This window comes from Microtus pennsylvanicus, chromosome 5 (genome assembly GCF_037038515.1).
Source record: "Microtus pennsylvanicus isolate mMicPen1 chromosome 5, mMicPen1.hap1, whole genome shotgun sequence".
In the NCBI taxonomy this organism is placed as follows: domain Eukaryota; kingdom Metazoa; phylum Chordata; class Mammalia; order Rodentia; family Cricetidae; genus Microtus; species Microtus pennsylvanicus.
In genome coordinates, this window is record NC_134583.1 from 109,759,528 (window position 1) to 109,780,912 (window position 21,385).

The 21,385-nt window shown below is 43.5% G+C and overlaps 2 protein-coding genes across 8 annotated transcripts in view; both read right to left on the reverse strand.

Moving 5' to 3' along the window:
- Positions 1-5,795, reverse strand: part of Brd10 (bromodomain containing 10) — a 78,416-nt gene extending 72,621 nt beyond the window's left edge. For 5 of the 7 annotated variants that reach the window (XM_075973815.1, XM_075973811.1, XM_075973813.1 and 2 more), the window contains exon 1: positions 4,525-5,795. In XM_075973815.1, the coding sequence (XP_075829930.1) occupies positions 4,525-5,120 (596 nt within the window). In that variant the 5' untranslated portion in view covers positions 5,121-5,795. The remainder of the gene's footprint in view (positions 1-4,524) is intronic. The other 2 variants (XM_075973816.1, XM_075973818.1) reach the window with 2 other exon arrangements.
- Positions 5,796-7,611: 1,816 nt separating this feature from the next.
- Positions 7,612-12,134, reverse strand: Ranbp6 (RAN binding protein 6). Its single transcript, XM_075973819.1, has one exon. The coding sequence runs from the start codon at positions 12,110-12,112 to the stop codon at positions 8,795-8,797; it is 3,318 nt and encodes a 1,105-aa protein (XP_075829934.1). The 5' UTR covers positions 12,113-12,134; the 3' UTR covers positions 7,612-8,794.
- Between the last annotated feature and the right edge of the window lie 9,251 nt (positions 12,135-21,385).

Here is a 21,385-nt window from a genome sequence, read left to right on the forward strand (position 1 = left end):
GGTATAAATTACAGTTTTAAAATTAATTACTTAAAAAATTATGTTGTGTCTTTCAAAAATATGGTGTCACTTTAGGGGAAAAATATACACATCTGTAGCTCAATTCAGAATGTATGCAAGCATTTAATTAGGTTTTGGAAATTGAAAGAACAAGACCTAAGCCTCCATCCTAGTTCTGAAAGAAACAATTCAATAACATATACAAATGTTGTTTATAGGTTTCTATATTTAGCACTACTATAAAAGCCACAAAGATACAAGCCAAAACAAGAGTCTACTTAGGTTCTAATATTTTCTTCCCATCCTAGATTCTACATAGCTTCCTGCAGCATAGATATGATTTAGACCCCTACTAAAGCATACAGAATAATTTGTGCTTTCTAGAAATTTGTTTCACGCCTTGCATTCACTGTAGTGTACTGGAATGTCCCCATATAACTCCTGAAAAATCCAAGAGCATAATTCAGCTCCTTTAAGGATCAGTTCAAGTGTACCCCTCTAGCAGCTTTAAACTTCTCTCCCCCTCACTTGCCATCCTACTCTCCCTTAGCTTTAATTCAATTTCCTTTAGATTTCTGTTCTGTATAGCCATTATACAAGTATTATAATAATACAAGTATTATTTTAAATGTTTCCATACCACTTGGAGGCAAAGAATTAATATTTTCATTCCCCCCCCCCGGTTGGTTTTTTTGATACAGGGTTTTTCAGAGTAACCCTAACTGTTCTGGAACTTGCTTTGTAGACTAGTCTGGCTTCAAACTCACAGAGATCCACCTGTCTGCCTCTTGGTGCTGGGATTAAAAGTGAGCAAAGCCACTCTCTGCTTTGATGTTTTCATTTCAAGGACAATGCCTAACTCCACTAAAGAAATATTTGTAGGAGCTGGAGAGATGGCTCAGTGGTTAAGAGCACTGACTGCTCTTCCAGAGGTCCTGAGTTCAATTCCCAGCAACCACATGGTGGCTCACAACCATCTGTAATGAGATCTGGTGCCCTCTTCTGGCGTGAAGGCATACATGGAGGCAGAATGTTGAATACATAATAAATAAATAAATAAATCTTAAAAAATTAAGAAATATTTGTTTTGTTTTTTTTTTGATTTTTCGAGACAGGGTTTCTCTGTGGTTTTGGAGCCTGTCCTGGAACTAGCTCTTGTAGACCAGGCTGGTCTCGAACTCACAGAGATCCGCCTGCCTCTGCCTCCCAAGTGCTGGGATTAAAGGCGTGTGCCACCACCGCCCGGCAAAATTAAGAAATATTTGTACCACCAACTAAGCTAGTCTAACATTTTTGCTGTATGGATGAAGAAACTGAGTTTTGTTATACACGTTCCTAGCACCAGTACCACTAAGCTGTCCTCTAATGATAATGTGGCATCCTCTTTACCTATTCTACCTCATCGAATGCTTAATGGAAAGCTCAACAGTATGTGTAGCAGCTCAAAAAAAAAAAAAGGTTTCTTTTTTCTTTTTTTATATTTATTTTTGGAGGATGTGTGTGTGTCCCCACAAGTGAAAGAGGACAACTTTCAGGAATCTATTCTCTCCCTCTACCACAAGTTCCAGGGATTAAATTCATGTTCTCAGGCTTGGCAGCAGCTGCCTTTACCCACTGAGCCTTCTTGTCAGCTTCATATATGCAGCACCTTTAAAGTAATCTTTACCATTTAAAAACAATAGTTAACTAGGTGTCTCAGAAATACACATCAGAAGACAAATGAAAACAATCTGTGATGCTGGCTTAATTACAAACATAGCACACATCACTTTAAAACAGTTACAAAGTCATCTATTTCCTGAAACACACAAGAAGTCTGTAGAACACTGCCCCAGTACATTTATTTATCTAACTTATATTCCAGCAGCTGTAGCTTTCATCAAGTTCTGCCCACTCAAAACACTTACTCAGTTATGACTCATATTTTAAGCTAATATATAAGAATTTTTTGTATCTACAAATATAGTCTAGCACTTTCAAAATGTTTGCATACATCAAATATATGTATACTGGTACAAAAACATGAGAGACTCAAAACTATCTACTTGAGACTATCAAATTACTTTTACTACTAATGCAACTTTTATTTCTTTTGGCCTAAAAAATCAGAGCTACATATTATTATTAACTTTACAACATTGTAAGGTTAACTTCTAAGTGTAGACACTATTGATCACATAGGATTATTTCTGAGCATAAGTCACTAGGCATAATGATATTTGTAAATTTTTATGAAAAAGAAAATAACTTGTCCTTTTAAAGGAAAAGATTTCTTATGCACAGTAACTTTGAAAATATCTACAGTCTAGTTATATCTATGTTACTTTCTAGAACTTCTATATAGCTATTTTATCTCATTTTACATGACTGTTTCTCCATCTGTAAACTAGATGGACTACAAGAATGCTAAGGTTCCTTCTGTGTTTAAAATCCTGTGACATCAGTTTTTAGTATATTTAGCTATTTAAAAATAATGACATGTGGGACCAGAGAGATGGCTCAGATGGTTAAGAGAACTTACTGCTCTCCCAGAGGACCAGAGTTGGATTCCTAGCACTCACTTCTGGTGGCTGGGCTCTCAAACCACCTGTAACTTGAGCTCTAGAGGGTCTGACAAACTCTTCTGGTCTCTAAGGGCAGCTGCATTCACATGCACATTAGCACCCCACTACATGTGTGCACACGCGCGCGCATACACACCCACACATACACACTTAAAAATAAAATGTTTTAAAAAAGCTTTCTTTATAAAATGACGACACGTGAATAACTGGCTTTTCATATGTACCATCTCTGCCACACCTCAATGCTCTGTAAAGGTAAGCTACAAACACAGTAAGAAATATCCATCACCAAATAAACATATTAAGATAATCTATAGCTATTTGCAAATAGTTAACCTAGTCCCAAATAATTCTATTTTATTGAAGAATGCAAAAACATCTTTAGTTTGTTTAAAGGGAATTTGCCTTCTAGTGACTTAAGCACTCACTATATTACTCTTTTAATGAAATTAGTCAGCAACAGATTTGGAATTAGTATATGAGCAGCGAGAGACAAATGAAGAATAGATTATTTTACATATATGCAATGCCCAGGTCCAGATTTGAGATAATATTCATTTTACTGCACTACTGTGATTAATACATTGAGTTACATGACCAACGGTATTGACTTTGTTTTTAAAAAATAACTATTTAGTTCTCATAGCAATTTTTTGAAGTAGATGAGATGATACTGTTCCCATTTTACAGGCAAGGAAATAGGCCAAAAAAGTCAAATCAGTCAAGTTCATTCAGCTAATAAATAGCCAAACTCCTATTCTGAGGACTAGAGAGATAGATGGTTCAGTAGTTAACCAACCCTTGACACCGAATCAAGACGATCCATTCGATTAGTTCAGATCCCATTACCACAGAACAAGCCCATAAGCCCAGCTCCACAGGAGATGAAGACAGGAGGCTAGCTGGGTATTGCTGGCTTCCAATCCCTAAGAAAATGCAAGTCTCACATTTAGGGAGGAGCCACGCCACACGGGAAAAGGTGGAGAGTAGCAGCACACACTAGACACTTGCTCCTAGCTTCCACTTCCTGATCATGCTCCCACACACTCAACCGCATATACACACTCTCTCACACACAGAAAGTAAGAAAAATCTTGGCAATATATTATTCCACCTTTATTAATACTAATATTTAAAGACGTTTCTATTACTGAAAATTTTTAATTAACAGAGCTCACGTCTATATTGTTCAATTTTAGGGTCCTATGTTAACTTATTTTCTCTTTCTAAAAGGGGGAAGATGAGGATATAGATGATGTATATCAAAACGATGGTACAATTTGAACTACCTATAATTCCTAGTAGAATAAAAAATTTCTAAGGCTCTATACTTAATTAGTGGTAGATTGCTTGTCTGGTATGTTTGAAACCCTTTCTTTTATCTAGCACTGGAAGAAAAGACAGACAGACAGACACACACACAGTACAAGTCTAAACCTATGAAAGATGTTGTGTTGATGCATTCATTTCGTGTCACTGCAAAAATTTAACTTCCTCAGACGAAACAAACACCTAATAACACTAAATTTCCAATGGCTGAAACTGGTAGAAGATAAAAATTTTAAGCGATCATCTTTCTACGAGCCAAAATTACTTTCTAAAGGTTTTTCGCCCTACATGCTGTTTTAGACGCCATGCTAAAAATGTCTACAAGTTGCGGGTTCAACCTCCATCCTACAAAAGGCTTTCCCTCTGCCTACTCGTGCGACTCTTAACTTCCGGAAACTCTCTAATGTCCTCGGGAGTTCTGGGCTCCTCCGTGGACGCACTCGCCCTTGGAGCCATGCCCCTCACACCCCTCCGGTTCCTCGCCCAGCGCTGCTCCTCCTCCCGAGGTGCCAGCACCAACTCAGCACCTATCAGCGCCGCCCCCCAGGCCCTGGCCCAGCCCCTCCTCGGACACGTGTGCGGGTGTGTTTGTGTCTGTCTGTCAGTCCCACTGGGGACCCGGCTCGCTTACCGAGAGAGAAGGGCCAACTTCTGCTCCAGCAACATCTCCAGCTTCTGGCCCTGTTTGGAGATCCAGTGGTCGACTCCGTGCAGACGGTAGCACGTCTCCAGCATCAACCTGAAGTCCGCCACAAACTCGGTGATGCCCCTGTACTGGCCGCTGGAGAACTTCTCCTCCATCTTCAACAGACACATGCCCTGGCCCGGCTGCGGCGGGACGACGCGACCGCCCCGGCCCCCGGCGCGCCGCCCTTCGGCCACCTCTTCTTCCCCGGCGGCAACGCCCCCCAAGGGCTGCAGGAAAGGGGCGGTGAGGCCGCGGTGCTTCTCCTGCAGGAACTCGCCCAGGATGCGGTAGCCCTGCTGCAGCTCGTAGGTCAGGTCCTGCTCCCTGCAGCCACCGCCCGCGACCACCGTCGCCTCCGCCACCTCCTCGTCGTCGTCGTCGTCGTCCAACGAGGAGGCACTCCTCCTGCGGTTCAGCTCCGAGGCCCGGGCCGCCGCTGCCACCACCTCCTCCTCCTCCTTCCCTTCCCGGGTCGTCGGTGGCGGCCGCTCCTCCTCCGCGTCCCGCTCCATCTCCCCCGGCGTCCCCGGTTCGCTCATGTCCCCCGGCAGGCCCAGGCTGGGCGGTGAGGAACGACCGCTCGAGGCGCCGGGAGACGCGTGAGCGCCGGCCGCCTCCTCAGAGAGCCGAGGCGCCGCCGCGCAGCCCCTGCCGCATCGGGCCTTGCTCTCCAGTCGCCGGCCGGGACCCGCGCGCGCGGGGGTCTCAGGCTCGCGCCCGCGGGGCGGGGTTACATGGCGCGCGGGGGAGGGGGGGAGAGGAGAGCCTAGGTGCCCTCCTCTCCCCTCCCCGCGGCGGCGCGAGGCCCGCGCCGGCTTCACCCTCCGCCCGCCCGCTCACCGGCCGGGCCGCCGGGACCTCGGCGCCCCACCCCCTCCCGGGCCGACGGGGCGCTGGGAGGGGGCGAGGAGGAAGAGGGCGCTACTCCTTCCCGAGCGGGCCGCAGCACCGGGCCGCCGCGGCTCCGGCTCCTCCTTCTCCCTCACACCCCCTCCCGACCCTGTCTACCTGCGGGGGACCTGGGCAGGAGGAGGCGGCGCACTGACCGGGCCGGCGACAACTGTCAGTTAGAAGCCCCGCTGGGCGGGGGGGGGCGAGGGGAGGGGCGGAGAGGAAAGGGGGAGGGCACTCAGCCCCCCCGGCCGGGGAGAGCTGGGGAGAGCGGCAAAGAAAGAAGCGCCGTCGCCATTCCCGGCGCGCATGCGTAGTGGCACGAGGTGGCCCCGCCCCCTCTCTGCGACGCCGAAGCCAGGTCTTGGCTCCTCCGCCGGCCCCGAGGCCGAGTGTGGAGGCGGGCCGATGATGTCATCAATATGCGGACTTGGGCGAGGGGTGGAGGGAGAAGCAGAGCGCCTGCGCGGGCGCACGCTCTTAGGAAAGTGACCAAAAGCCTAGAAATTACTTTCGTGAGACCCTTTCTGGTCCTAAAAGTTTTAATATACGTTTTTTCAAAGCAGTTAACTAGTTGACCTTTATGAAGGACAAATGAATAACGAGAACGCACAAAAATAAATCCTCTCCGTTGTAAAAGACTATCTTTGTACTCCTACTCCCTGTGACTTGCAGGTCTCTTTACATAAAACTAGCAGTTAGGAAAAATCAGGAAGGAAAGTTTAAGCACTGCGCAAAAGAAGAGTGGAGGATTGTAGAACTTTAGTTCTCGAAACTCCAGCTCCCAGTTAACACTTTTAAAAACATATTTGTAAACCAAATCCTGTTTGAAACGGAAAACACCTGGATTCTTAAATTTAGCTAACAATTATGGGAATGCAATCTCACTCAAATGTCTCCAAATATTTCTACTCAAACTAAGCTGTACAGCTTGTCATTGGTGTAGCTTTAACAACTCGTTACATATTCTTATTCATAAATGACTAAAAAGTGGACTCATCATTCACAAGAGTTAACATTCTGCATAAAGTAAGGGGGAAATGAGATATTAGATATAAAACAGATATCACTGTTTTCTAATGCACATAATATTCACTTACTTGATTGAAACTTGAAATGATATATCAAACCAAAATTACAGAAATGCAATTTGAACATGAAATTTGTAACTGAGACAGTCTCACCTTCAAGATTGTTTACTTTTGTATAAACAAAAGGACTGGTAAGATGCAATGCCTTAAAACCTTTTTTGTGTGGGCGGGGGACTCAATAAGTTAAATAATAGTTGTAGGTAAAAATAGTGAAAAAGGAACATGAATTCTTGGAGTACAGACACATGCACAGACTTACACACATGCATGCACCCATCTGGTATTTGTGATTTCCTATCTGTCAGCCATAGCTCATGAACTGGCAGATATGTCTGGTTGGGCTTCCTTTGACAAAACTGAAGAATCTAAAGCCTACCAAACTCAAGCAAAGGCCCACTCCATTTTAGCCACGAGATCTATTTGAAAATTTTCACACAACAGCTTCCATTTATTGACCCCTGTGTTGCTCAGCACTTAAATTCATTATTGCCTTTGATTCTTACAACAATCACATAAGCTATGCATTATTCTTATTTTGCAGATGGGGAAACAAACACTTGGGAAAATAGTTTGTCAAGATTCAAATTTAAAAACTCCTTTACTTCAAAACTTCAAGTACCCAATTACAAATCATTTGCCAGAGTTTCACAAGACTGTATGAACTGCAAACCACACACTGATGAGAAAGGGTTATAGATGAGGAGAAGGAACCTTAACTCCAGTTCATGAAGGGGTAAAGATGATAGTAAACCAGGTCCTTGAAGGCTACAAAACAGTTGATGAAAACGCATTGTTTGTAGGTAAATAATAGACAAGAGGAGAAGTTGCCATTTAATCCCACCACCCAGAGAAAACTATTTTTCTACTTATTTTAAATACACTTGTAACCATACCAAATATCAAATTCTGAACTATCTAAAAATCCTAAAAATATATATAAAAAAAGCTTTATATTCCTGTCCACAGTAGTCTAGGTAGACCTAGTAGGGGAGAGATTTTGTGTAAAGCAAATTCTGAAGTATAAAGAACACAGCAGAAAAACAACCAATGGTAGTAACACTGACAATTTATTGAACACTTACTGGGTCTGACATATTTGCTCTGTTACACACACAGCACTCACAACAGGCTCAGGGAAGTCACAATAGACATTCTTGCTTGTAAGTTTTGAATGAAGTTTTGCTAAGTAGAAACTTTTTTTTCTACTCTACAAAATACCTTCAGCAATAAGACATTTCAATTCATATAACTAACCCAAATTCATAGAGTTGTTTTATAGAACAATACACTGATACGTGACTAATCTTAAAGCTCTTTTCTTTTTAATGTTTAAAGATAAAATTAAGTTTGTTTCACTGTTTCTGTCAGGAACTGCTTCAAAACAGAAATCTATTTAAGCCCCATCCTGAAAGGAAGGGTTCCTTGTTTGGTGTGAGGGTAGGGGGATAATACATACAAACACAAAACAATACTCTGCTAAACATGTAACAATAACTGACACCCACAAACACTGACTATTGATTGTTTATTAAGCTCTGTCAGGGCCTGTCACATGCTTCCAGGATGAACTGCACCAGCACTTCCTCCTCCACACCCATGGATGTTTCAGTTGACAAATTTTTAAGACCAATTTGGTTCTTATAACTCTCAGCTGAACACCTTGGGAACTGGAATTTAGTCATGCTCCAACCACTTTATAAGAGCTCTATATGAAAACTTCATTTATATTATAGAAAAAAAACCTCCTACATCCACTGCAGTACCTTGAAACTCTTTCCATTCTAGCAACCTTCCATTACCATAACGAACAGAAGTATTACCAAGGAAGAGTGAGTCTGCCAACGTACCCCACCCTCAACTCCACAGATGCTCACCCTGGAAGTTTCCCTTCCTTCGTGAGCACTTGACAAGATGTCACAGACATCTAGACACCGCGTATACCGTTTACCCAGCAGCAACAGTTCAGACAAACAGCAATGAGTTATACATTTCACACTAAACAGGGGACCTGACAAATAAGTTTAAGACAACTGGAAGCACGAGTTACAAGCACAGTTCCTTTAAGAGATGCCACATGCAAAATAAACAGAAGACCTTAACACTATCCTGGAGAGACACGGAAGTATGAACTGCTTGGCAGAGAGAAGTGGTATCTCTCGTGGAACGGCTCCACTCACAACACTTTGTAGTTACTCGTATGATAGCTGATACTCAAGTGACAGTAAAGTGCTTCAAGCAGAATTGAGCAGTTCTTGTAAAGCTTCCTGCTGGTCTTCATCGAGATGTGATATACATTGCAGCCATAATTCTTCAGAAGTCTGTATCTGCCGAACAACGTTAGCTAGGCGTTTGGCACAGGGGTCTTCATGGCTAATAGTCTCATTAATTTTCCCTTCTGCAATTATACTGATGATTTTGGGAAGATTGGAATTATTGGGGCCAATCACAACCGGGTGGTTACTTTCAATCAGGTCACAAAGAAAATTCAAAGTCTGAATAGCTTCCTCTTTATCTTCATGCAGCGGAAGCCATGACAGCCAGTGTGGGAGAACCTCGTCTACGTTTACACAGTTGGGCTTGAACTTCATAATCTTCCCTATTGCCGAGATACAGTTCTCGGTGGCAATGACATTTTTTTTGGTTTTGGAATTTGCACACTTAATGACCTTTACCAACAGCGGAACAGCTTCTGAACATAAAGAACGATAATCGTCTCCACCGAACTGTGCCATCACACCCAATCCATAGGCGGCAGCTTGCCTGACTTCGGGGTTGGTATCTCGCATATTGAGCAGCATCGGCCACCGAAAATACTCCACGTATTTGAATGAGGTTGGGCTGCAGTGCTCGATGATGTCATCGAATATACACAGTCCCCACTGTCTGTCTGGCCACGGCCGACTTGAACAAATGAGATTCACAATCAACGGAAGGAGCTGCTCAAACCACGGCAGAATCTTCTCCCTGTAAGTGCTAAAAAGTGAGTGCAGGATATCCGACACTTTGGTCAGGATATACACGTCACACTCGTCCTCATCCTGAAGCGACATCTCGACCTGCTGGTCGTAATTCTCTTCCTGCCTTTTCACCTGCCGCAACTCCTGGTTCTTAAAGTGCCCTTCGAGCTTTGCCTTCAAAATGCCTCCCAGCTCCTCCAAGTGTTCATCATTGAGACAACCGTCTCCCATCACCTCGATGGACTTTGCAAAGGAGTTCATTATCTCTGAGAGTACATCTGTGTCAGGTTCCGTTCCAATGGCCTTGATTAAGGGGTCGCATATCAACTGCCACATCTGGGAAAGGTACTCCGAGCCCCGGATCCTGGCACATTCCAGGAGGAAGGGCATGGCTTCTGCTGCCGCCACCCGAACATTGTCGTGAAAATAAAACTTCAGCAAAGGAACCATCAGCTTCACAACCTGTTCCGTATATTCCACAAACCCTTCTCTTAACTCCTTAGCATAATAGACCAACATCTGGCAAGCAGTTGCTTTTGCCTCGAGTCCTGAGGTCTTAATTCCAAAGCTTTGCTGGTCCCCAAGATTTACAAACTGCCAGCCGTCATCATCACTCATGTTCTCCACATCTTGGGTATCCAGGAGAGCGACATCAGGTTTAGCCGAGGCAGTCTTAATAAGGGGCTCGATCACCAGGGGAAGATACTGCTCAAAGTCTTTCCCAAGAATTTTACACATTCGAGCCCAGGCTGACACCATGTAGGAGGTCTGAGGGTCGTCATCTTCCATAGCATTTAAGTCTGACTGTGTCTTCAGCAGTAACTGCATCACATTCGATGCGTCCTGCAGAAATTTTTCCTTCCCCACAGCAAGACCCACATGGCTAATGCACTCAATAGTTTTTCCTCGGAGAAGCTTGAGTTCCTTCTGAACCGCGAGCTCAACAACGTGTGTGAGGGAGGGCATAAATAAATCATAATACGGCACGAAGCTTTCCTCTATTGCATCTGCAACTGAGGCAATGGTTGTCACAAGCTGTTCTAAGGCCAACTTAGTTCCGTTCCGAATCAGCTCTTGCAGTTTAATTACCAAGATGGAATGGAGACTTTTGATCATATTTTCCAAATACAGAACTAGCAATGACTTGGGGCAGTCTTCAATAAAAATAACAAGAGCAGAAGCCGCATGAGACTGCACACGCTGATTACCTTGATTTTCCATGGTTCGCAGCAAAGCTGGAATCACTATTCCATGGAATTTCTTTTGGAAGCTAGGTGCAAAATCGGTAGCCATCTGTCCAAGCGTGGTGCAGGCAGCAGCCCTCACCCTTGGATGAGGATCCTGAAGAAAAAGCAAAACGGAGTTAACAGTTTCATCTAGAATTGGTTCCATTTGCTGATGGCAACCTTCTCCGATGGCCGATAAGGCCATTAATCCAGCATGGCGACATTTCCAGTCATGGCTCTGAAGCATCTGCATGATATGCTCCTTGGTCATGGGCAAAACAACTTTTCCACCAAGTCCACAAGCCAGTCTGTCTAGTGCACTCTCAGCAGCAACGGCATTGCTGTCAAAATCATCTTCTTCCATCTCATCAGCATTTACCCAGTCCTCATCGTCTTGCAGATCAACCATCATCGCTAATATATGAGGCACAGCCTGTGCAATAATATTCGTATGTTTTTTCAACATCGGCGTTGCCGTCTCGGATAAGGTCACTATTACTTCCAGAGCCAGCTGGCGTTGCAGGTTACTAAGCCTAGAGTCTCCGCATAACTTCAGGCTCAACTGCAGAGTATCTTCTAAATAGGGACCCAAATACTTAGGCACCGTGTCCGCAATCTCAACAAGGGACTCTAGCACCGAGTCATCATCCTGGTAGCAGGAATCATTCACAGCCTGTAAGATGCCAGGAAGCAGGTCTGCGAAGTCTTTGAAAAGCGCAATATTGTTTTCATTGGCAAGGACAAAGGCAGCTGCAGCTCTAGCAGATAATGTCCTGATTGCTGGATGCTCTTGATCTTGAATACACTGGTCCAGCAACCTCTTGATGATATCCAAATCGTGGCGATCTTGGTTCCCAAAAATCCCGGGAAAGTGCCAGAAAACGTGAAGTGCAACTTCCCACAGAACCACATTTTTAGAGTGAATCGAATCAATGAGGAATTTCAGACCTTCTGGCCAATGGTTAGTGCCATCCTCATCTATCAAATTCCTGGCCAGCACCGCAAAAATATCACAAAGCTTTTTCCTCATGCTAGCATGTGTTTCTAACTTAACGGCCAGTATCAGCTCAATCTTGACATCCCTCTGCACATCAGAAGGCAGATTTGGATAGACCTCCTCAAACCCAGAGGACAAAAGCCGTCGTAGCAGTGCGGCAGCCATTTGTCTCACCTCATAACCTGCTCTTCTATTACGGACGGCGTCTAAGAGGAATGTAGTCTTACCCAGACCTGGGATATTCTCATAGACTTCCTCGGCTTGCCTCCGCACCATACAGCTGGGATTGATCAGGTTCTTCAGAAGCTGGTAAAACTCCTGCTTTTCCGACACGGTCGCCGGCAACCCTGCAGACCCGGCCGCCGCCATCGCGCCCTGTCAAAGCTACCGCGACGGGGAAGGAGGCAGGCAGTCTGCGGCTGGAGCAGTGACGTCAATGAGGCGACGGCGGGGATGGGCGGGGCGCGCTCCCCAGGCGGACGCGGGGGTAACCCTGGAAGGCGGGGGTAACCCTGGATGGGGATTTACGGTTCTGTAGGAGCAGGCTTCGTGTTGGGGGTTTCGTCCTTGTGTATCCCGATCCCTGTTCGCCTGCAGAGGTGGGAAGGAGATAGAAGGAGAGAAATTCTCCCCGAAAGTCTACATACTGTATGGTGCCCTTTTATAAAAAATCTCAAATAAGCTCGTCTATGCGGACTAGCGCTTGCTATGGAGTATAACTGCTCTCCGCTGTCCAGGGATTTCTTTTTGCGGGTTGATGAAAATGCTCTGTAGTTGATAGTGATGATGCTTCCCCAGTGCCATACTGTCATATTAAGAACTACTGAGTTCTACAATTTGAATTGGTCAATAGGGTATATAAATAATACCATAATAAAGCTGTTTGCACAATAAGCTCAATTAAAGGATAACGATTTCCTTCCCGCTATCACATCCAACGAAAAAGACCAGTGATTCTCAAATTCGGGTGTACATCAGAATCCCTTGGCCTGTGGATTATAATAGAGATTAGGAAAAGCTACTAAATAAGTTCGGGGAAAAGTATCTGGAGTAATAATAAGCTTCTTCAATTCCGGTCTTCTATCTAAATTAATTTTGTATCTTTGTTACTCAAGATGCTCCTTACACGTGTTTCTAAGCTGTACTATGGCCGCGGTCTGTGATTAGAACCCTAATTACTCTTTAATAGGACGCTGCAGAGGTTACCCTAAGAACAAATTCCCGAGGCTATAGATCTTGAATTTAGACAGATGTATCGTTTGAAACCATAATTATAAAGTGTAACTGTCTGTGCTCAGATCGTCCTGTCCGCAGTTGTCGCACTCATTGTAAGCCTTGTGTAATTCTGTAAGGCTGATAGGGCCAGATAGTACTGCTTTTAGGTGAGAAGTGGAGAGCTGGGGAGACAGAAGGACCTCGCCTAAGATAACAGCTGAGTCTAAAGTCTGCCTATTCTTTTTCACTACTGAACTTCTCCTTAACTAAACTTACTTATGCAGCATCATCAGAGACCTTCATTCGATTTTTTTTTTTTTTTTTTTTTTTTTTTTTTTTGGTTTTTCGAGACAGGGTTTCTCTGTGGCTTTGGAGCCTGTCCTGGAACTAGCTCTGTAGACCAGGATAGTCTCGAACTCACAGAGATCCGCCTGTCTCTGCCTCCCAAGTGCTGGGATTAAAGGCGTGCGCCACCATCGCCTGGCCATTCGTTGTTTTTTGTCTTAAACTTGGCCAAGCAGTCTGAATTTCAGTTTTGTGAAATTCTGCTGCCTATGCCCACAGGTTTGAGAAAAGACAGCTTTCACATTAACAGGAAGACAGACCAAATAGGTGGTCTCCTAAATTAATTTGTAATATGAAACTATTCTCTGAATAGTATTTCTCATTCTGTGGACCATGTCAAGATCACTTAGGATGTTTATTTTAAAATGCAGATATTAGGACCAGCTTCCAAACAGCTACCCTAGCATTCTGAGGCCTGTAATCCCAGCATGTGTAATTTAAATATGCACAGTGAGTTTTCACATAAATCCCCAAATTTGAGAATTATGGATCAAATCGGTTTTTGTTCTGATTCTAAGGTCTTACCTATAGTTCTTCATCTTGTACCACATTTTCTGGTTTTATTACTGCACCTGGAAAAAGCTTGGCTGCAAAAGCCTCTGCGTCTGCAGTTTAGGAAATCTTAATGAATGAGGGAGAAACGTTTTCCTTAACAGCTCCAGCCATTAGCATACTAAGGGCTTTTTAAAGCTACAGCAAGGTACGATGACAGAGCCACCTCTGTGCTCGGAATGTAAATGGCGGACAATGCCAAGGCTGGTGCAGACGCAGAGCACCAGGGAGCTCGGTTATATTAGGCTGGGAGTGTATATAACGTAGTACAACTTGAGAGAATGAAATGCTGTTCAGTCATGCATTTATTCCATCAGAAACTATTCACTGGAGCTATAAATACGAGAGGAGCTAGGGACGTGGCTCAGTCGATAAAGTTCCTGCTATGTAAGCATGATGAGTACCTGAGTTTGGATCCCAATGCTCATGGGAAAGCTGGGTACCCCCTGCACATATATAACCCAGCCCTGGGTGGAAGCGGGAAGAGACAGACAGATCTCTAGAGCTCAACGGTCAGCCCAAACAAACTGATAAACTCAAAGGTCAGTCAGAGGCCCTTTCTCAATAAGATCAGGAAATATAGGAAGACACCAGTAGTTGACCTCTGACCTCCACTTGCACAAATGTGCACAAACCTACATGAGCACACACATACACCACGCACACAAAGATCAACTTCGTGAAGATGCTTACAGGAGATAGTAAATGTCACACACTCAAGGAATTAGTGTGATAACAATTCTGCCCTTGGCATTAAGAAGCCACCTAACACACTGGGGTATAGAGAAGATCAACTGCAAGTCTGTCCAGAGCATTTCCTCAACAATTGTTTGGTCAATGTGAATCAATGTGCACAAATTTGTGCAGGGAAAGGCAGGAGAAAACTTGATTATTTCTCTTAGTCAGTTTTCAGAGTGGGTGACGGGAATCTCAGATGGAGGTGATATCTGAACTGGCTTTTGAAGAATGAGTGGGCCCTAACCATTTGAAGAGAGAGAGAGAGCATCTTGCTGAAATGCAGAGGCCGTGAAGCAAACCGTGAAAGTTCTCTGCCAATGTTCCAGAGTTAGGGCATTAGGTGTGCGGCCTGAGGGGCCTGGGACAGCAAGGAGGAAGACGGGGAGATAAGTTGAGGCCAGATGATGAAGGGTATCATATTCCATGCTAAGAAATGTGGGTTCTTTCCATAATGGTGGCAAGATTTTGCTATAAGTCAAATTTTAGAATGATTTCTTTGGCAGGAGCAGGGAAGCCAATGCATAAAAGATGATGTTGTCAATCACCCAGTTCAGTTAACCATAAAGTCTAAACATGATGTTGTCAATCACCCAGTTCAGTTAACCAGAAAGTCTAAACATGATGTTGTTCGATCACCCAGTTCAGTTAACCATAAAGTCTAAACATGATGTTGTTCGATCACCCAGTTCAGTTAACCATAAAGTCTAAACATGATGTGGTCAATCACCCAGTTCAGTTAACCAGAAAGTCTAAACATGATGTTGTCAATCACCCAGTTCAGTTAACCAGAAAGTCTAAACATGATGTTGTCCGATCACCCAGTTCAGTTAACCAGAAAGTCTAAATTTTTCAGTAGCTGAATTTTGATGGCCAAAAAGAAGGCAAGGACTGGAGAGGTATTAATAGCACACAGTATCCGAGGAGGAGACTAAAACATCCTCCCAAGAGTTGCCCTGGTCATTTGGTTTGAGGTGCTGTTATCTGCCAGTTTATCTATTTCTAAAAGAATAAAAAGCAGTGTTTATGTAAATCAAAGCAGTACTAACTATTTGGGAGGAAAGTGAATCTTGGGGTCCACATTTTTCTCTCTTATTGCTCTCCACATGCTAACACAACTGCTGTAATTTCAACAGTAGGAGCAAAATTAAACCCATTTTAAGACAATAATTTCTGACTTCTTACTTTTGAAAAAAAATGAAAGATGATTCAAAATCTTAGCTTGCATTTTAGAATGAATAATTATCCTGTAGTTACTTTTTATTGATATTGTCCCTCCCTTTCCCCATATAAGAAGTGCACATAAACTCCAATTTGGTTAGAATTGAACAATTTTAAGTTCTGTAATTAACTGTAGCTTTGTTGTAGCGATGGAGAGGGCATCTCAAGATCATTTCCCCAGAGTAGCCCAACACCAGACAATTAAGGTGCTTATTAGCATCTTACCAAGTCAGAGAAAGTTCAAGATAAGTTGCTAATTTCACAGAAGAACCGAGAGATAGAATTAAGTTGATCATGCATGATATTTTTTCAAGAATAATCCAGAACAACTAAAAAAATTACAGAAAATAAACCGAAACAAAATGCCTTGAAAATGCCATGAACACTTAAATGAGAATAATGGCCTATGGTAGATTAAAAGAGGATCAAAAATACGAACAAATCTTACAGATTTCTAGTATCAAAAGTTACTAAGACATTGATCATCTTTTATTCCTAAGTCGGCAACTCTGGAAGTTGGCAGGGGAATGTTCCTCTGTACAGACTCCACCTAACAACTGCAAGAAGGATGTCTCAGTCACAGAATCGCTCTGTTGCAGCACTGACCAAAGCAGTGCATCAAGATAGTGGTAACCAACAGGTGTTGAACCGGTAGACGAGACAGATGTACCTTGGGAATTCTAAAGTGGACAGTTTAGGCTGAAGCCACTGAAAATCATTGTTTAAACCAGAAATGCTATTTGCCAGCTGACTTAAGCTCTCCATCTACACTTATATAATCAGTTCTCTGATGCTAAGGCTTCGGAAACAAGTGTCTCCATTCAGAGCTGGGTCTTTGTTGGGTTCTACCAACAAGAACCTCCAGAGACTGGACCATTTAAAAAGAGGCAGGGTCAGGAAAGGGATTGTTTCCTTCTTGTTCTTTCTGTTTTTCTCTGGGTTGCCTCAGCAATGGCCTTTCTTTCTGGAGGCTGCAGCCTCTTGTAGCGCTAAGTGCACGCGAGTGTGTGTGCGCCCGTGCACACGCGCACACACACACACACACACACACACACACACACACACAGAGAGAGAGAGAGAGAGAGAGAGAGAGAGAGAGAGAGAGAGAAAGAGAGAGAGAGAGAGAGAGAGAGAGAGAGAGAGAGAGAGAGAGAGAGCGAGCTCATCTCTGAGGAAATAAGGGATAGTTTATTTAGCAACCCAGTGTGAGTGAGCATGACTTGGGAATACAGATTTAGGTTACTCCAAATTCCATGATCTAATACTGCAATAGTTTCATAGTAGCAGAACAAAGAAAGTCAGAAATAAAGGCATTTTTCAAGTAAATCAATAAAACCATCAAGAAGATGGGTTACCACAACGTGCGGAAGTCTCTGCTCTAGGCTACCCGTCTTTACTTTGGTTGTGACACCGGTCACATGTCCAGGAGGAAATCCAAGGGCACAAGGACTCTTGCTCCCCTTATGTGTCTCCTCAGTGGGCATCATTAAATCCAGCAATCTAACACTGTCTGGCCACAGTCTCAGTGGGCTGAACGTTGTACTATTAATCTCAGAACTCTAGGTAACTTCATATATTGCAATGGTATGTGGTCAGAGACTTCCTATAACAGCCTTTTTCTACCTTAAAAACTGCCCTTTGCTGAAGATAGTTTTCTCTGCTTTGTAGACACTTTAGCTCGTCAAGGAGACTGTGTCGGGGTGTAGAGAAGAAGGAACAGGGAGGAAGCTGGCTACCCTTTCAGGGAAAGAGTTAAGAAACAGATGACAGAGCGGCTATTTCTGCCAGGTTCGCGGAGATGAGGGAGGCTCGGTAAGGGTGGGAACTATGCTTTTCGGAGCTGGGTTCTCTCACAGGACTCCTGCTGGAAAGGGAAGACTGGTTGCTAATTGCAAAGCTCCTAGCCCTGGCAATTATCAGTACGTACAAAATGAGGCCGTATGACAACCGCCTGCTTCCAAAGGGGCCTCTTGATTCTGAGTAATGAGTATCTTAGTGGTGGTTTTTGTAGCGGTGGCTCTTGTGGCCAAAGCCCAGAGAGAGTTCTCGACTTGCTTTTTTACTTGATAAGGCCCCTGGGACTTTGAAACAAAAACAACACAAAAAGCTTAATTGAACAGGAGGTGTCTGAACCTCAGACATATGCCTGAGATGAGGCACCAGTTTCTAAGAGAGTGACCCTCGAAGGGACCTTTAATGTCTGTAGCCATGGCTGGAACCAGAGCCAAGGCTTAGAAGAAATGAAGTAAGGGCCCAGGTGTATGGTGCAGGAAGCAGAGCTTAATAGTGACTGAGGAATATGAGGCACAGGGAGCTTTACATTTTTTTCTGATTTAAAAAAGTAATCCATAAACTTTTGGAATAGAGCAGGCTTAATTTGGTTAAATGTGAATGTAATCTTTCTGATATATCCTTTGTGGTCTAGGGCTTATTTTTGCTATAGCAACAAAATAGGCAGTATTATAAGCATTTTGGAAAAAAAAAACAAGGTTTCTTCTAATGATACACTAATACCCGTAAGCATTCACATACAAATAAATACATACTCATATCTAAAGTATAAGGCTAAAAACCTTGGGCTAAGTATGGAGCTACATGCCTTTAAGCATAGTACCTGGAAGTCAGACACAAGAGATCTTTGTGAGTTCCAGGCCAGCCTGGGCTCTACAAGTTCCAGGCTAGCCAGCATTGCTGACTTAGTGAAAACTCTGCCTTAAAATATAAACCAAGAAACAACCTTCAAAAAAAATTTAGGATGCTGCTGGGTAATGGCACACACCTTTAATCCCAGTACGTGGGAGGCAGAGACAAGTGAACCTCTGTGAGTTCAAGGTCAGCCTGGTCTACAGAGTGAGTTCCTGGACAGCCAGAAAAGTGCATGTTGAGACAGAAAAACCCTGTCTCCAAACACAAAAACAAACAAGACAAAACAAAAGCCCCAAAACTTAGGATGGGCTGTTTGTTAGTGTCGGGCTTCTCAGGCCCCCACCGAAACAGACGTGGAATCTTCCCCTGCTTACCAAAGAGCTGGTTTGCTTTTGACAGGTGCTTCCGTACTTTATTCCACATCACATAATTACATGGATCATTGTTCCATTATTATCAGAACTTCTCAAACTTTAATATGTATGTGTATACCTCATGCAAGGAGTGGCTTGCCTGCTGTCTCTGACTTGTGGAGGTCCTTAGCATGTAGCATGTACCTTTTAGTGTAATGTGCATATATATATATTAACACATTAATATATATAATATAATAATATATACATTATATATTATATAATATAATAATAATATATAACACATTAATATCATATTCATTATTTTTCTTCTCTAGACTACAAGCTTCACAAAATTAGGGAATTTTGTCTGTTTGTAACTCTGGTATGTAGCATTATATAGTCTTTTGATTGGGAGAAAAGTGCATTTTATGGAATGTGTGTACAAATATTTAATTTCTTAAAAAGTTAAAAGCCCATTGAGCAGCCTGATGGTGGCGGTGCACACCTTTAATCCCAGCACTCTGGAGGAAGAGACAGGAGGATCTCTGTGAGTTCGAGGTCAGCCTGGTCTACAAGAGCTAATTTCCAGGACAGGCTCCAAAGCTACAGCAAGACCCTGTCTCAAAAAAATCAAAACAAAAAAATGAAACAAAACAAAAAAGCAAAAAAAAAAAAAAAGCACACTGAGCACATGGTGCATGTGAGGTGTTCTGAGAAGTGTTTGTGGAACACTAAAATGGACAAGAGATGGATGGTGGAAAAATACCTCAGACCAGACAAGAGTCCCCTGCTCATGACCCCACCTGGCTCTCAGTGACTTTAACAGCTCTGCAGATGAGCTGTATTATGTTGGAGTGACGAGTAATAAAGCCTCATCTCCAAATATCTCAGATGTCACACGGTCACCATGGGTCAGCAGGCAGACATTGCCCCCTTTAATTTCTCAGGGTCTCAGGCTGGCAGAATAACTACCTTGACCACTGCTGGTCTTCAGGGAACTCAGGAAGATCTGTAAAGTAGATGCCTCTTTGTTATTTTAAACGAGGAACAATAAAATGTATGTTTAGTTCAAATGAGAAATAATAAAACCTACTTCCCTAGGACTTGTGGCATCTAAATGAGAGAGGATAAGAATATAGAAAACATTGTACAACGCTGCCGTCTCTGGTTTTCTCTTCTCCACTTCCTGAGGTCTTTTGTGCACCTTTTCCTTGAAGGTTATTTATGAGAAGGGGCTCAAGGCCTCTGTCTTGGATCTCATTCCAGAGGGCGGGCTCTCCTGCCCCACCGTCTGACCAGCGCTCACAGTGCCCTCTAGTGGGATAAGAAGCACAAATCAGAAAGCTCAGTAGCAGATCTACTGAGAGGAGCTGAAGAATAGCGTTTATTTGTACTCTACCCTGCCTTGTAGGCCTCGCAAAAACCATTCAGAGGAAGCGGGAACACTAGAGAGCAGCCTTCTCAGCTGAAGCCTACTTTTTCTCCTAGACAAAAGCATAAAAATTTCTAAAATATATAGAACTTAGACACACAACCCAATATTTTCCTCCAAAGAACCAATGTAAAAATTTTAAATTATATTCATTAATGTGTGTGTGTGTGTGTGAGTGTGTGTGTGTGAGTGTGTGTGTGTGTGTGTGTAGAAACAACGGAAGGATATCAGTTCTCTCCGCTTACCACGTAGGTCCTGGGGATAGAACTCAGGTTATGAGTTTTGAGTTATGAGTTTTACCTACTGAATTGTCTTGCTGGGCCCAAGTAAATAGTTTTTATTGCCTAGAAACTTCCTTTATGTGTTCAATAACCCTTTTTAAAATCTTTACAACATATAAATGTTTACGACGATGAGGACAAGGTACAATGTAATTCCTGAAGCCTTTCTGGAATAAAGATTTTTGAATCACACAATAAGAGAGAGGAGTTGTTTCTACAGGAACCATAATCACAGCTTTTCAGTTTGTCATGGCTTCTTAACTGGAAACAATAGACTCTTGGCTGCAACAGTGTTCTCCCACAATTTGTTTCCTTTGTGACCGACCTCCCTCACTCCCCCTCTACACACGCACACACACACACACACACACATACACACACACACGTTAAAACTAATCTGAGAAGTAGTTAAAATCCAGTGTGCCGCAGAGTTTCTTGGCACATGTCATAGTCAGTATCAGGAACCAGGCTGACACGCGTGAGAAGAGGGAGTCACAACTGAGGAGATGCTTCTATTGGGCTGGTCTGTGGGCTCATCTGCGGGACATCTTCTCATTTGCTAATTGTTGGAGGAGGGTCCACCCCGCTATGAGTGTAACATCCCTGGGCCCGGAGCCTGGGTTGTATAAGACGGAAGCTGAGCACGTCAGGCGAAGCAAGCTTGTAAGCTGCTTTTGATTGTGGTCTCTGCTCCAGTTCCTGCTTCCAGGTTCCTGCCCTGAGTCCCTCTGCCTTAGCGTCCCAAGGTAAAACTGTAAGATGAGATAAACGCTTTCTTCTCCAAGTTACTTTTTCATGGTATTTGTCACAATAACAGAAAGCAATACGGTAAAGAATTTTAAGTTCAATCAATGCCTTC